At 47.6% G+C, this 14,605-nt stretch overlaps 1 protein-coding gene across 3 annotated transcripts in view; it reads left to right on the top strand.

Moving 5' to 3' along the window:
• The first annotated feature begins 3,859 nt into the window (after nucleotides 1–3,859).
• The window catches only part of NAP1L1 (nucleosome assembly protein 1 like 1), a 31,515-nt gene continuing 20,769 nt past the window's right edge, over nucleotides 3,860–14,605 (top strand). The window contains exons 1-2 of one of the 3 annotated variants that reach the window (XM_040410106.1): nucleotides 3,860–4,035; nucleotides 14,044–14,079. In XM_040410106.1, the coding sequence (XP_040266040.1) occupies nucleotides 14,063–14,079 (17 nt within the window). In that variant the 5' untranslated portion in view covers nucleotides 3,860–4,035; nucleotides 14,044–14,062. The remainder of the gene's footprint in view (nucleotides 4,036–14,043; nucleotides 14,080–14,605) is intronic. The other 2 variants (XM_040410097.1, XM_040410088.1) reach the window with 2 other exon arrangements.

The following is a 14,605-nucleotide window of genomic DNA, read 5'->3' as shown; positions in this document are numbered from 1 at the left end:
GACCCTCTCATCATGAGCCGATCCGAGCACAAGTGGTAGGCAATTAAGAGTGCCGTGTTTGTGTGAGGGGAGGCGGGGCTTTAATTATTTAAACCTGGCTCCCCTGCCCCCACTTGTCGGTTCGAATGCTTTCGACCCACCCAGAAGCCCTCCCTTCTTCTCAGGACTCATCATTGGTGTGGCCCCCTTTAGGCTACCCTTCGATAAGCAGTTCCGGCATAACTCTGCTGCTTCTAGGTAGGGGGGAGGGGGGGGGGGAGTATAGGCTTAGGTAGGGGACCCTCTCATCATGAGCCGATCCGAGCACAAATGTTATGTGCTTGGTTCTAGTGCTGTATTTTCTTATGGGTGTGGAACCACAGTGTCAATCCAGTATGGTTGTCACGATTACAAAATCTTGATTCAATTTCGTGAACCATAAAAAAAAGTATTGCGATACTCGATACTATTCAATACCACGCAAAAAAACAAAACACAAAAAAAAAGCGTACATTCCGCATTTTATGGAACATCCGTCCCATAATAGAACAGTCCTATCCTATTTTTTGGGGGAACAAGGTGACTAAAAAATGGCAAATCGTGTGTTTTTTATTTTTTATCTGTTGCGGCGTTCACTGCATAGTAGATATTTTTTTATATTTTAACAGTTTGGACTTTTTTGGACGTGGCAATACCTAATATATATATATATTTTATTGTGTTTATATTTTTATATGTAAAATTGGGAAAGGGGGTGATTTAAACTTTAAATATTTTGGTGTTTTGTTTTTTTTTAAACTTTTTTGTACTTTAGTCACCTTAGGGGGCTAGGCCATAGTAACCGATCGGAGCCCCGCAATTTCACTGCTGGAACTCTGATTGGAAGCTGCCACCAATGAAGATACTGAGGTGGACGGGAACCTGTGGCCACTGCCACCAATGATAATTATACTGGGGTGGGGGGTCGCACTGCGCTGCCAATGATTATAATGAATATTATTATAATACTGAGGAGGGGAGGGGCTGTGGCCACAGCGCCACCAACGAATATAATTTACCCCTAAATACAAATGTAGACTACGGGTGCAGTCTGTATTACATACCCGGCACCCAGCCTCAATGACAGGGCACAGCCACACCTGAGGGATTGACAGGGTTTGCGTGCCCTGTCATTGATGCTGGGTGCCGGCTGTATGATATGGCTGGCACCCGTAGCTTACATTTGTATTTAGGGTACAATTTGTCCGATCCTATTTTTTGGGGGGACAAGATGACAAAAATATGGCGAATCGCACAGTTTCTATTTATTTTTCTTTCTGTTCACCGCATAGGAGATTTTTTTTATATTTTTTTATAGTTTGGACTTTTTGGACATGGCAATATGTGATCTATTTATTTCTTGTTTATATATTTTATATGTAAAATTGGGCAAGGGGTGATTTACACTTTATTTTTTGGTGTTTTTTTTTACTTAATAACTATTTCCCCCCTTAGGGGCTAGAACCTGGATCTTTTAATTCCTTGTCCTATTCACTCTGATAGAGCTCTATTAGGGTGAATAGGATCTCACACTGTCCCTGCTGCTCTGTGCACACAGCAGCAGGGAGCTGACTATGGCAGCCAGGGCTTCAGTAGCATCCTGGCTGCCATGGTAACCGATCAGAGCCCCAGGATTACACTGCTGGGGCTCCGATCAGAAGCTGCACACTGCCACCAATGAGGAGGAGGGGAGAGGACCCTGTGGCCACTGCCACCAATGATTTTAATACTGGGGAGGGTGCACTGTGCCACCAATGTTTTTAATACTGGGAAGGGGGGGAGAAGGGCGCACTGCGCCACCAATGTTTTTAATACTGGGGGGGGGGCGCACTGCATCACCAATGTTTTTAATACTGGGGAGGTCGCACTGCGCCACCAATGATAGTTAACCCTTAATACAGGAGGCGGTGCCGGCAGAATCACATAGCCGGCACCCTACCTCTGACAGGGAGCTGTGATCAGCGGCAGTTAACCTTTCAGGTGCCGGCTATGTGATTCTACCTCCTCCTGTATTTGTATTAGAAGTTAACTTCATTGGTGGCACAGTGCGCCCGTCCCTCTCTCCTCATTGGCAGCGGCGGCACAGGGGGGAGGGAGAGACTGCTTCCTTCTCCCCTGTGCTGCTGAGGGAACTTGGTGTGCGCTGAGAGCAGCACGCTCCAAGTTCTGTGATACTAGACTGTGTAGCAGTGCAGTCCAGTATCGAAAAAATGGAAATCCCGGGTTCGTATCGAAACCAGTACAAAAGTATCGATTGGGTATCGAAATTTCGATACCCGGAACAACCCTAATTTAGGGGTACATTATATTCATTTTTAGCGCAGTGGCCACAGCCCCTCCCCTCCTCGTCAGTGCTATCTCATTGGTGGCAGTGGTGGTCGTGTCACAGTGGGGACACCTCCTCCACCGCCTCCTTCTCCCCTGTGCTGCTGAGGAGGACATGGTGCGCGCCGAGGGTAGAGCTTGCCATGTTCTCTAAGAGATACTAGGCTGCGGAGTAGCGCAGCCTAGTATCGGAAAATAGCAAAGCCTGGTATCGGATCGACCCGGGGGTAAAAGTGTTGATTGGGTATGGAAAAGACGGGTCAGAAAGTAAATCGGGCACAGATCAGGTAAGGCAGTGGAGAATGAGAGTCAGGAAACAGGCTGAGGTCGCTACAAGTGTAGAGAACAAAACGGCACAACTTTGCAGGGAACTAGCAAAGCTAAGCCACTTATTGCTCAGGTCTTTCCACTGGGGCAGGTGCCTAAAATATTCACAGGTTGCAAGCTACTGGCTGGTGAAGATAAGGGTCCGCTGGTCCTTTGGGAGCACACACGTGCACCCTATAAGCACAGGAGGACGGACCTGGGAGATACAGCGGATGGCGGGAGGAGGAGGGTCTGGTCCGCCATATAAAGAGAGCAGCTGTCACTGTAGAAATATTTATGCACTGCTCAGAGTGTCCCTCTTTTGGAAGGATAGTCCCTCTTTTGACCCAAGTCCCTCTGTGATCCCTAAATGTCCCTCTTTTTGACCTGGAGAATTAATGCATAAATGTGCATTAATAAATTTGCTAAATTGCTCCTTACTCAACTATCTGTATGGTTTTTACTTGTATATTAGAATTATGCATGATTTAGAGGCGTGGCCTAGTATGGCGGCATATATTGTCCCTCTTTGCAATTGTCAAACGTTGGAGGTATGTTTATGTCCTGAGCTTGCTTCAGAGTGATACTTCTGTAATGAGATGATGTCATCTATACCACTGCTGTAGATTAGCCTTGTTATGTGACCCACACCCTAAAAGGGGCACTCTGCAGGAGTATCAGCTCATGAAGGGCTCTAAAGTAAGGTCCTGCCTGGGCGGAGCTTCACCTGGGGGAGCCCCGCCCCCGCCAGGACTCTACCTGAAGAAGGCAGTCACCCCTTTCAGGGGACACTTAGGACGCTGTTGCTAGGTGGCTGCCCCCAGAGAAAATGTAGTCTGTGGCTCATAAGTTCCTCACACAATGGATACCCCCCAGAGTAATGACGACATGGGCGCAGCCTGAAGTGTGGAGAAATGCCAGGCCTGCACGTACACTAGCGGTGACCCAGAAGAATGCTCAGTACGCAGCTCTCTCACCACAGGGCTGGGACGACTATGAGCGGCCATATTGCCAGAGCGCGGATACTTTACACAGAAGCGCGCTGTATAAAGGACGGCCATGTAGTGTCCAGAACTATTACACATCTGTCTATGTGGAGACACGGTAAAGACCGGCACACAAGGGGTTACCGCTTCAGCCATCACTGACAGCAGCACACACACCTGGCCACGCCCTCTAGAAAGGAGCGCGAACCGAGGCGGCCGGCGCACGTTACCATGGAGACAAGGGAGGGGGGGAGTACGTGCTGACGCCTCCCGTTGTATATGAGCGCAGGCGGCGGGATCTCTGCTCCTCTTATTATTTTGCCGCCATCCTAGAGGGGCGCTCCTTCCTCCTGTCTGTGACACTGCGCGGCGGCAGCGGACTTTTCGCTCTGTCACCCCGGTAAGAGCGCTTGTGGCGCGTTCTCACTCTGAGGAAGGCTTATACTGGCCTCGCATTCTGTGGGGCTCGGCTGGCCCTGGGAGCGGCGGCTGTGGGGTTCAGGCCGGTGTTGCTGCTGCGTAGCTCCCGGATGTGCGGGCGAGGTCGTGGTGAGAGCAGACAGGCCGCATGGCTGAGGGCGCGCCCGGTGCAGGGCGTCTCCGGTGCCCCCTGGCCTGTGAGGGGACGTCGGGAAAGCCGCAGAGGGCTGCACGTGTCGCTGTGTGCACGGCGCCGAGTGCGGCGTTGTCCCTGGGGCTTTGCTGCAGCGTGCGGCTCTTCCTGTGGCCGCTCCACCACGTGGTGTCTATGGGCCCGAACTTGTGCGGCTGGCTTCATTGTCCCCCACTTCTACCTAATGTACCAGCAGCCCGTGCTTCCCATGGAGCTCATCTAGCTGGCTGGTAGGCCATGTTGGCACAGCCCCTGGCACTAGCAATGGGGAACATATGCTGTAGTATTATGAATGATTAGGTCTTTTAACTCCAACTTGTGCCCTTGCCAATCGCTGCGTTAGGCCCTTGGCGAAGGCTTATGACACTTGGTCAGGCAATAAAGGCATGGCACTGCCCAACCAGTGATGGCATCTGACTGGTCACCTGTGTGAAGGTGAAGATTTCCCAGTAAGGAGTACATAATACAGAAGTGAAGCTTCCTATTCCACTAGAGTACTGAAGTGTCAGTGATGTAGAATTGTCCCGCCCTAGGAGCTTGCACTCTATCCACTAGGGGATAATTCTGACTGTGGAGGTCTGACTTCAGGAGGTGCAGTGGTCAAGGCACATGGTACTCCTGAGATGGCGCTGTGCAGCTTCTCTTCTGGCCTGGTGGCACCTCATTCTTGTGGTCTCCAAACTTTTGGACCCTTGTAATGGACACGTTCTTATAGTGGAACCACTCCTTTAAGTCATTGATCATCAGTCTCTATCCCAGAGGCTGGACCTGCACCTATCCCTAGTGAAATACCATAAATCTGGACAACCCCTTTAAATAAACTATGGTACTGAAAAAATAACTGACTTGGGACTAGGAAGGTTGACTCCTTAAAGGGGTTGTCACTTCAGCAGATTGCATTTATCATGTAGAGAAATACAAGGCACTTACTGATGTACTGTGATTGTCCATATTGCCTCCTTTGCTGGATTCATTTTTTCATCACATTATACACCGCTTGGGATGAGCGAATTGACTTTGGATCATCCAAAGTCGATACGCACAAAACTTCGTTCCACTACTGTATGGAGCAGGAGCTCCGTACAGTACTAGAATGTATTGGCTCTGATGAGCTGAAGTTATTGCTTCGCAAAGTCTCGTGAGACTGCATAATTCCATAAATGAATTTGTACTGTAAAAAGCGATTTTCTGAACTCTGGGTCGGTTCCAAGTGGAGATGAGTGAATGTCCGCTTATGAAATTCGTTCGCACTTTTGGTAAGAGGTGAATTGCGTTATGGAGTCCTCCCCTGCATAACGGAAACGGGACGGCTTCATTATGCAGCCCATAGACTTCTATTATGACGGAATGCCTCTAAAGGCATTGCGTTATGGTCCGCGGTAACGGAATCCATAACACAATTTACCTTTTACTACCAAAAGTATGAATGAATTTCATAAGTGGGCATTCGCTCATCTCCACTTGGAACTGAACCAGAGTTTGGGAAATGTTTTTTTACAGTACAAATTAATTTATGAAGTTATTACCCAAATGTTTGAGGGTCCACCAAACAATAACTTTGGCTCATCGGAGCCAATACATTCTAGTACTGTATGGAGCTCCTGCTCCGTACAGTATTGGAACAAAGTTTTATGTGAATCTACTTCGGATGTTTCATCCAAAGTCAATTCGCTCATCCCTAGTTAAGGCCACCCTGCAATCCATCATTGGTGGTCGTGCTTGCACTACGTATGAAAGTGCATTTTCCTATAGTGTGCAAGCACAGCCACCACTGATGGATTACAGGGTGGTCGTAACCATGGCAACAAGCAGTGTAATGTGATGGAGCAATGATTCAAGGAAGCAATATGGCCAATCACAATACATTAGTAAGTGGCTTGTATGATCTACATGATAAATGCCATTTGCTGAAGTGACAACTCCTTTGATCACAGATTTTCCACTGGAAAAACTGCTGTGGAAACGGGCGGAAATCCAAGGCTGACTCTAGAGCCTCATTCACTGGGGTCATACCATGGTGTCCACGCAAACTGTCATGAAGAGAAGTGGTTTGGCAATCCGTCTGGAAGCATGTGGAAGGCCCCCTATAGTTGTGAGGGAGGAGATGGCCTAAGGGTCCTGTAGTGGTGCCACAGAGTAGAAGACTTTCTGAGCACATGACCAGTTATCTAGAACATTCGGCTGGCTTTAAGGGGTTAGCTATGATGAGCCTATTGGTGGCACGTCCAAAGGAGAGGACATAGCCATCTGATCAGTGGGGTCGGGCACTTGGCACTCTTGCCCATCAGATATGTTTGGGCTGGGGGCGCTTGTGAGCGCTGTAGTCTTATAATGGCACTAGTGCAGGGTATTGCAGCTGCTTCAGACTGGATTGCCAGGGTTGAGGATTGCACCCCCCACCCCCGAGTGATATTCCCTACCATGGTTTGAGGTCATGTTTAGGGCCTGCTCTGGTTTTGTAAAGGGGGAAACTACAACAAATACTGACTTTTCTGCTTTAGCACAATGTGACTATTTACTTGCATTATCTGCAGATTCGGCACTTAAGGGGTTGTCCTATCTCCGATTTCACAGGGAGATGGGACTAAGTGGTCGGCCAGCACTCTGCCAGTGAATGGGAGCTACGCTTACCTCACAGAAGCTATGCGGCTTCCAGAACTCCAGAGTAGCTTCTGCCTCCCATTCACTCTGATGGGGATTGCAGGAAGAGCGGAGCGTCAGCCCACTCGGAGCTTAGTACTATTTCGCTGTTTAAATGGAGAGATTGGACAACCCCTTTAAATCCTGACTACGGCTGTGGCATCACAGATGGCAGCTGTGGTACTTATGCCCATTGCTCCTTCATGCTATCTTGCCTGTCAGTCTCTGAAGTCTGATGGTACCCCCTCCGAATTCCTGTCACTAGTAGTATCTCTGTCCCTATGTAAGAGTCTCCCAAGTCTGAATTATACCACGTGGGTTTGAAGGAGGGCAACAAAAATGTATCTGGCACCTTGGTGAAGTGCTCCTGAGTTATCAGCCTGATCCGGTTTGCTGCATTACTTGACTGCCACATGGACACGTGACATTTTTTGGGCGTGTTGGAGGTCACTTGTGTCAGGTAAGTCGTATGGTGCAGCAAGGGACCCGAACATGGCAGAAAACTCAAATCAAAGCACTGGTGACCTCGCTGCTTTTGGGAGTACTCCTTTAATCTCTGACATCAACCCCCAAAAAATCTACGGAGTGCCCAAAACTGTACAACAAAGGGTGAAAAACAAAACAAAAGACTTTTGAATGTCTGTTCCAGCGCTAAGGCTCCCATCCCTAATTCAGCTCCCAGAGGACCAGGAGTGTCTGTCCCATTTGTGGTCTGACTGCTGTAGATGTTCACGGTCGCTGAACAGCTAAAACGGAGGCTTTCTAAAGAGGTTAGGAGTTCTTTTGGTTAGGCTACTTTCACACTTGGGCCGTCATGGATCTGCAAAAAACGCTTCCGTTAACATAATACAACCGCATGAATCTGTCATGAACGGATCTGGTTGTATTATGTCTTATATAGCCATTATGGATCAGTCTTGAACACCATTGAAAGTCAATGGGGGAAGGATCAGTTTTCTATTGTGGCAGAGAAAACTGATCTGTCCCCATTGACTTGCATTGTGTTCCAGGACTGATCCGTTTGGCTCAGTTTCATCAGATGGACACCAAACCTGTCCGCCTCCAGAGCGGAATAGAGACTGATCAGAGGCAAACTGATGCATTCTGAGCGGATCTTTTTCCATTCGGAATGCATTAGGGCAACACTAATCCGTTTTTGGTCTGCCTGTGAGATCCCTGAATGGATCTCAAACAAACGCCAGTGTGAAAGTAGCCTTAGACATCCTCTTGGTTTGTCTGAGACTTTGATATATCGCTGGCTTATTCTCAGGTTAGGTCATCAATATTTCATTGCTGGAGGTCCAACTCCTATCACCTGATTGAAAACCAGTGATGTCACGTACACTGGTCAGACGGCCTAAGCTGATATACAGTGTATGGTGTAGTCAAATTAAAGGGTTTTGGAACCGCGCTGCTAGAGACTATGTCTCCCGGTCAACAGTGGATAGCAAAAGGGTGTCGGCCCCTCTCCTCGGCACCCAAAGGATCTGATCTTCCCCAGACCTCCTCCTCTGCAGGGTTTAAATAAGATAGGCAGAATAGTGAAGCACCCTTTGCAATCTTTTTATAAAAGGTTTTATTCTACTCACAAAATTCGGTAGTCAAAAGGCATAAAATACAAATCAGTCGTCACGTTCCTGTCCGACCCGGGTTTCGCTGCCTCGCTTCTTCAGGGGCGATAACTGCGCATGCTTGCAGTCGGGCCCTTTAAATAGCCCAGCTAATCTCATTTAAAGTATACATGGTGTTCTCACCAGTAACGTCGTTCGGCTTTTCTCTACCTGGCTTCTTAAGGACCTTTTGAGCGACGTCATGGTGGCCTGACTGTTCAATTGGACAGTGGTGTTTCGTGATGTGGGTGTCAAGGGATGGAGGCGGGGCTGAGAGTACCTGAATGACGCTCTTGGAGTGGGTGGAGCATATTTGCACAATGCTCCAGGAGTGGGCGGAGCTTAGGGGACGGCATTATGAATACTGTAGATAAAGTTGAAGGGATTTAGGATACCAGATGGTACCGTTATGATGTGGGGTAGTAATTTTGGGAAGGAGGCTGGAAATATGTACTGAGTGTATGTAATTGCGGTAACCCGAAAGGGTATATATATATGAATGAATTGGTAATAGTGAGAGAAACTCTTTTATTCTTATTCTAATGTTTTAAATATAAAGGATCACCAATTGTAATTTTATTATGTATGATTTGTAACCGTTGTTTTGGAATTTTGGTATATGGTCCGGAACTATACCGGCTTGTGTAATGAGATTAGCTGGGCTATTTAAGGGGCCCGACTGCAAGCATGCGTAGTTATCGCCCCTGAAGAAGCGAGGCAGCGAAACCCGGGTCGGGCAGGAACGTGACGACTGATTTGTATTTTATGCCTTTTGTCTACCGACTTTTGAGTAGAATAAAACCTTTTATAAAAAGATTGCAAAGGGTGCTTCACTATTCTGCCTATCTTATTTAAACCCTGCAGAGGAGGAGGTCTGGGGAAGATCGGATCCTTTGGGTGCCGAGGAGAGGGGCTGACACCCTTTTGCTATCCACTGTTGACCGGGAGACATAGTCTCTAGCAGCGCGGTTCCAAAACCCTTTAATTTGTCTAAACCAGTGTGAACGACCTACCACACCATTCCGGGACCAGCAGCAGCGCAAGTAACTGTCCGTGTTGGGACACAGGACTGACTTTCTGTTTTTTGTATTTTAAGTGTATGGTGTAGTGCTTGGTGAGCTATCAGAAGGCTGGAGCACTGCGGCCACCTCAAACAGCTGACAGGCCCCTATTGAGTACATATTAGCTGGTCTGTGGATTGGATACAAATATCTAAATGTCAGACAACCCCTTTAGGGTCCATTCACTCACACGTCCGTGGTGTATTGCGGATCTGCAATTCACACAGCCGTGGTGTATTGCGGAGCCGTGGCCCGGAAGTTCGGTGCCATGCTCATGGGTGGTGGATGCGGAGAGCACAGTGTGCTCTCCGCATCCTGTTCTGCCCCATTGAGAATGAATGGGTCCGCACCCGTTCCCGATATTGCAGAATGGATGCGGACGTGTGAATGGACCCTTAATGTAGCATGTACTTCCAACATGTGCACTGAAGTAGCCTTAGCTGGAAATCTGTTAGGCCTAATTAGTAAATTCCCATTTCCCTTGAATAACAAACTTTTCTTCGAGGTTGGTACTTCTACCACGCCGCTAGTTTTAGATGTTAAATCACCAGCTGCCAACTGATCATTGAAGTTTCATAAGACCTCGTTCATACAAGGCAAAACCCCGCAGGTATTCCAATGTAGAAACCCCTCTGATTTCTACCATGGTTTGTCCGGTTGTGGTGAACATGCTCATGGATAGCGACTGGACAACCGCTGCAGTGTCAGTGCTCCAGACTAAAAAATATCAAGGAGCCATTGGGTCCTAACTAGAAAAATTTAGGAGCCAAATGTAAAATGCATATAATTAAAAAAAAAAAAGTCTTACCTAGGGTTGTCGCAATACCAAAATTTAGATTCGATACCATGTGAAAAAACAAACTCCAAAAAAGCTGCATGCATTCTGCATTTTATGGAACGTCCGGCCCAAATAGAACAGTCCTATCCTGTTTTTTTGGGGAGACTAAAAAATGGCAAATTGCACTTTTTTTTTCTCTCCCTGTTACGGCGTTCACTGCATAGGAGATATTTTTTAATATTTTAATTCGCACTTTTTTTTATATGTAAAATTGGGAATGGAGGTGATTTAAATTTTTATTTTGGTCTTACTGTTAGCCCCCTTAGGGACTAGAACCAGGGATCTTTTCATCCCTTGTCCTATTCCACCTAATAGAGCTCTATTAGGGTGTATAGGACTTCACACTTTCCCTGCTGCCCTGGGTTCTGTGCACACAGCAGCAGGGAGCTCACCATGGCAGCCAGGGCTTCAGTAGCATCCTGGCTGCCATGGTAACCGATCAGAGTCCCGCAATTTCACTTCTGGGGCTCCGTTTGGAAGCTGCCACTTCACCACCAATAAGGAGGAGACCCAGTGGCCACTGCCACCAATGAATATAGTTTATGCCTGAATACAAATGCAGGCTGCGAGTTTCGGCCATATCCCATACCCAGCCTCTGACTGCATGCAGCAATCTGTTGCAATTAACCCCTCATGTGCCGCACCAGAGGGGTTAATTGCGGCATATCGAAGTGTGCAGTCGTATGGGTATGGGATATGGCCAGCACCCGCAGCCTGCATTTGTTTTCAGGCATAAGCTATATTCATTGGTGGCCACAGTCCCTCCCCTCCTCCCTGCTATCAGTCCATTGGTGGCAGCAGCGGCTCAAGGGGGTGGGACTGCCTCCTTCTCCCCTGTGCTGCTGAGGAGAACATGGCGCGTGCTGAGAGCAGCGCATGCTAGGTCGGTGCAACTCGTGTCTGCTGGATGAAAGCCCTTTCATAAAGAGGCAGAACAGCGGAGGGTCACTCTAGGAGCAAATGGTTAAGACTACAAAGTCTTGTCGCCATTTTGCAATTCTAAGTCTCTTTGGCTACCATTTTGGACGCCATCTGGAGCCCTGAGGTCCAGCATGGTCTGTACAGAAACTGCACCAATCTACTGGCTGTGTGGACTGCCATTGGAAACAGGACACCAATATTAGCCATGTCAGAAGAGGTATCTGAGGAAGGGCACAGTCTGCCTCAGAAATGCCGGTTTTATTTCTGGACATCGCCTTCGCAATCTGCCTATATCTTCTGTCTGTGCACATCAGATGAGGTGACGGGCCCTGTTCATTCTCGTTTTCATTGATTTTAATGTTTGTTCCCACCAGTATTTCTTATTGTACTGTGGGTTAGTGGAAAAAAAACATGGAGACATGCACTACTTGGGTCCAGACCAAACATGCCCTGTGAAGTCGGTTGGTATGAAGGCTCACTGTTTGGGTGTATTTCACTGCCCGGTGAGGGGAGATTCTTTGGAAATGAATTTTCAGCAGAGCAGTGCCTGTGGAATACAATGGTAGACTTAAGGTACTTTCACACTAGCGTGTCCTTGGGGCTCAATACCGGGGGAAAAAAGCTTCAGTTTTGTCCCCATGCATTCTGAATGGAGGGCATTCTGTTCAGTATGCATCAGGATGTCTTCAGTTGAGTCGCTTTTACAGTATTTGGCTGGAGAAAATACCGCAGCAGCATGCTGCAGTATTTTCTCTGGCTAAAATTCCGGAACGCTTGCCGGATCTGGCAGTAATTTCCATTGAAATGTATTAATACCGGATACGGTACCAAGTGTTCTGGAAAAAAACAGATCTGGTTTTCCAGTCTGTGCATGTGCAGATCTTTAAATCTGTGAAAGATAAATACTTGATCCGGTTTTCCAGATGACACTGGAGACGGATCTGATATTGCAATGCATTTGTTAGACTGATCCGGAAACAAATGATATCCGTTTGCATATGGATTTCTGGATCTGGCAGTTCCATTGGGGGAACTGCCTATCAGATTCTTCTAACGCTAGTGTGACAGTAGCCTAACATGGATGAGACAGCAGCGTCTTTGAACAGCTCATCAGCTGATGTCTGGCTATCAAAATCCCTCAAGCCCTTGTATGCAAATATGATTGGCCAGGGTGAAAAATTTGGTTGTGGTTGACTGGAACTGCATGACTTGCCATTTTGTGCCAGTTGCAGCGGCCACTTTAGTCCCTTGTGTTGCTGTTGGGTTTGCTCAGACAATCCCATGGATGACATTGGCTACAGTTTAGGCAATCATTAAAGGGGTTGTTCTGCCTGTTTATAACAAGATACTGCCAGCCTGGATCCCTTCACTGGTCTTCTGGGCCCCATCCTGTAAACTTCGGTATCGATGGCTTCAGCAGTGGCATGTGACCCAGTAGTGACATACTGGTTGGGGACATGTCACAGGCCAGTCAGTGTCTGCAGCATGGCATGTCCATCTGGTAGGCTGAAGGCAGGCAAGTTGAGTCCAACAGTTAAAGGGGTTATCCAACCCTTTTAATGACACCCAGGTTCCTCATATAGGTTATTCCGACACACATCACGCCTGATCCCTGCACGGCCGCAGCTGCATCTTCCAGTCATATGGATCGAAACATCTGGGGGAAGGGGGTTGCTCGTAGTGGCTAATAGCAGGCTGTGAAGGGGGATGGGCCTCCCTAGAGTCACCCGTCGGGCTCATCCCTGTCGCAGCCTGCTACTGGCTGCCCCACCCGTAGCAGTGGAGGCTGTCGCGTCCAGTGCTACACACAGAGCTGAGGACTGCATGGGGTGATGACAGAACTCATGGAATAGGGAGAAATGAAATATTTTCCTGGACCTCTTGTATTACACTTTGGGGAGCATGTCGCCCATGGATTTCTCTACTTCTGCACCGATGACAGAATTGTCTGTGGGATGTAGGATCTAGGCTGTACATTGCCAGTCTTCACTTATTTAGTGAAACGTGTGAGATCTAAAGGGAACTTGTCCTGAAAATGCAGCTGAGCAGATATATAGCTTATGGGAGAAGATTTAGTTAAACCTGCTTAGGAGTCCTGTGGGTGGTCCTGCTTACTGATTGACAGCTCTGTTTAGTCATGCAGAGAAGTATCAGGAGGTAGAACCGCCCACATGACTCCCAAGCATTGAAAGTGCTGACCTAAGAGCACACAACCCCAGTGATCAGAAGGTGTGCCCAATAAAAACCCTTCTAAACCGTCCAGTCTCACTGCTCTGGTGCAGCTGCCCTGTTCCCTACCATGAGTGGCTCTGTGCTGTGATCGCTGCAGCCATTCACTGGCCTCAGTGCTCACATGTGTAAATGGAACACCACTGCTTGGTTGGACAACCCCTGAAAAGTCACATGAAACTATGGGCCCGATTATCACTTTTCTGGCGTGTAAAAGTTGTTTAAAAATTTGCAAACTCCGCAAGTGGTGATTCCACGCTGCCTTTGGAGGGGGCCGAGCCTGCAGCCCAGCCATGTTTTCTGGCGTGGGAGACTGAACTCTATGCCAGGAAGAGTCTGGCATATGCCTCGTCATAACCCTGACCGCATGGCTATGATGCATTGGGCCCTATGTGTCACTCTTCTAGGCTGCGCAGGTTGCACTTGTGTAGATGGCTGTATTTTGTTTTATATGCTGCTTTATCCCAAGATTAAATCCTTCCAATTTGTTTTTTAGGTGTTAAACTCTCGGAAGAATGGCCAACATAGACAAGTGAGTATATGCCATACTTTAAGTATGTCTTCACTTGTGATGTTGGTTTGGATCCACACATTGTTATTAAAGGCTTGTTCTGACTGCTGTAAGTGGTTCTCTGACAGATATGACCAAAAGGCACATAACGAGGCCGTCTACTCATAGAGATGGCGGCTGTCTGCTATTGATCCGTTAGGATCCTGATGGTTCTACCAGTTCATTAGGCTTCAGCAGCCTATATCACTACACTTTGGTTACCATTCTGCGGACCTGCCTTAGAGGAGGGTTATCAAGGTGGTCAATCCCTTTTAAAGAAAAGTATGAAATGTTGGCAATCTGGTATAGTCACGGGGATACAGAGAGCACAGATTATATGAATGTGTTGATGGCTGTGGGGTACCTTTGGGGCAGTTATTTCATTCTACTTACCTTAGATGAAAAATCATTTTCCAATTGGTCTTTATTAAAAGGGTTTTCTAAATTTTTTTACTGATGGCCTACATTCTGGACAAGTCATCTTTACTTGATCTGTGGGGGTTTGACA

Source organism: Bufo bufo, chromosome 1 (genome assembly GCF_905171765.1).
Source record: "Bufo bufo chromosome 1, aBufBuf1.1, whole genome shotgun sequence".
Lineage (NCBI taxonomy): Eukaryota > Metazoa > Chordata > Amphibia > Anura > Bufonidae > Bufo > Bufo bufo.
Note: the sequence above shows the minus strand (reverse complement) of the source record. Positions and strands in the feature narration are given on the sequence as shown.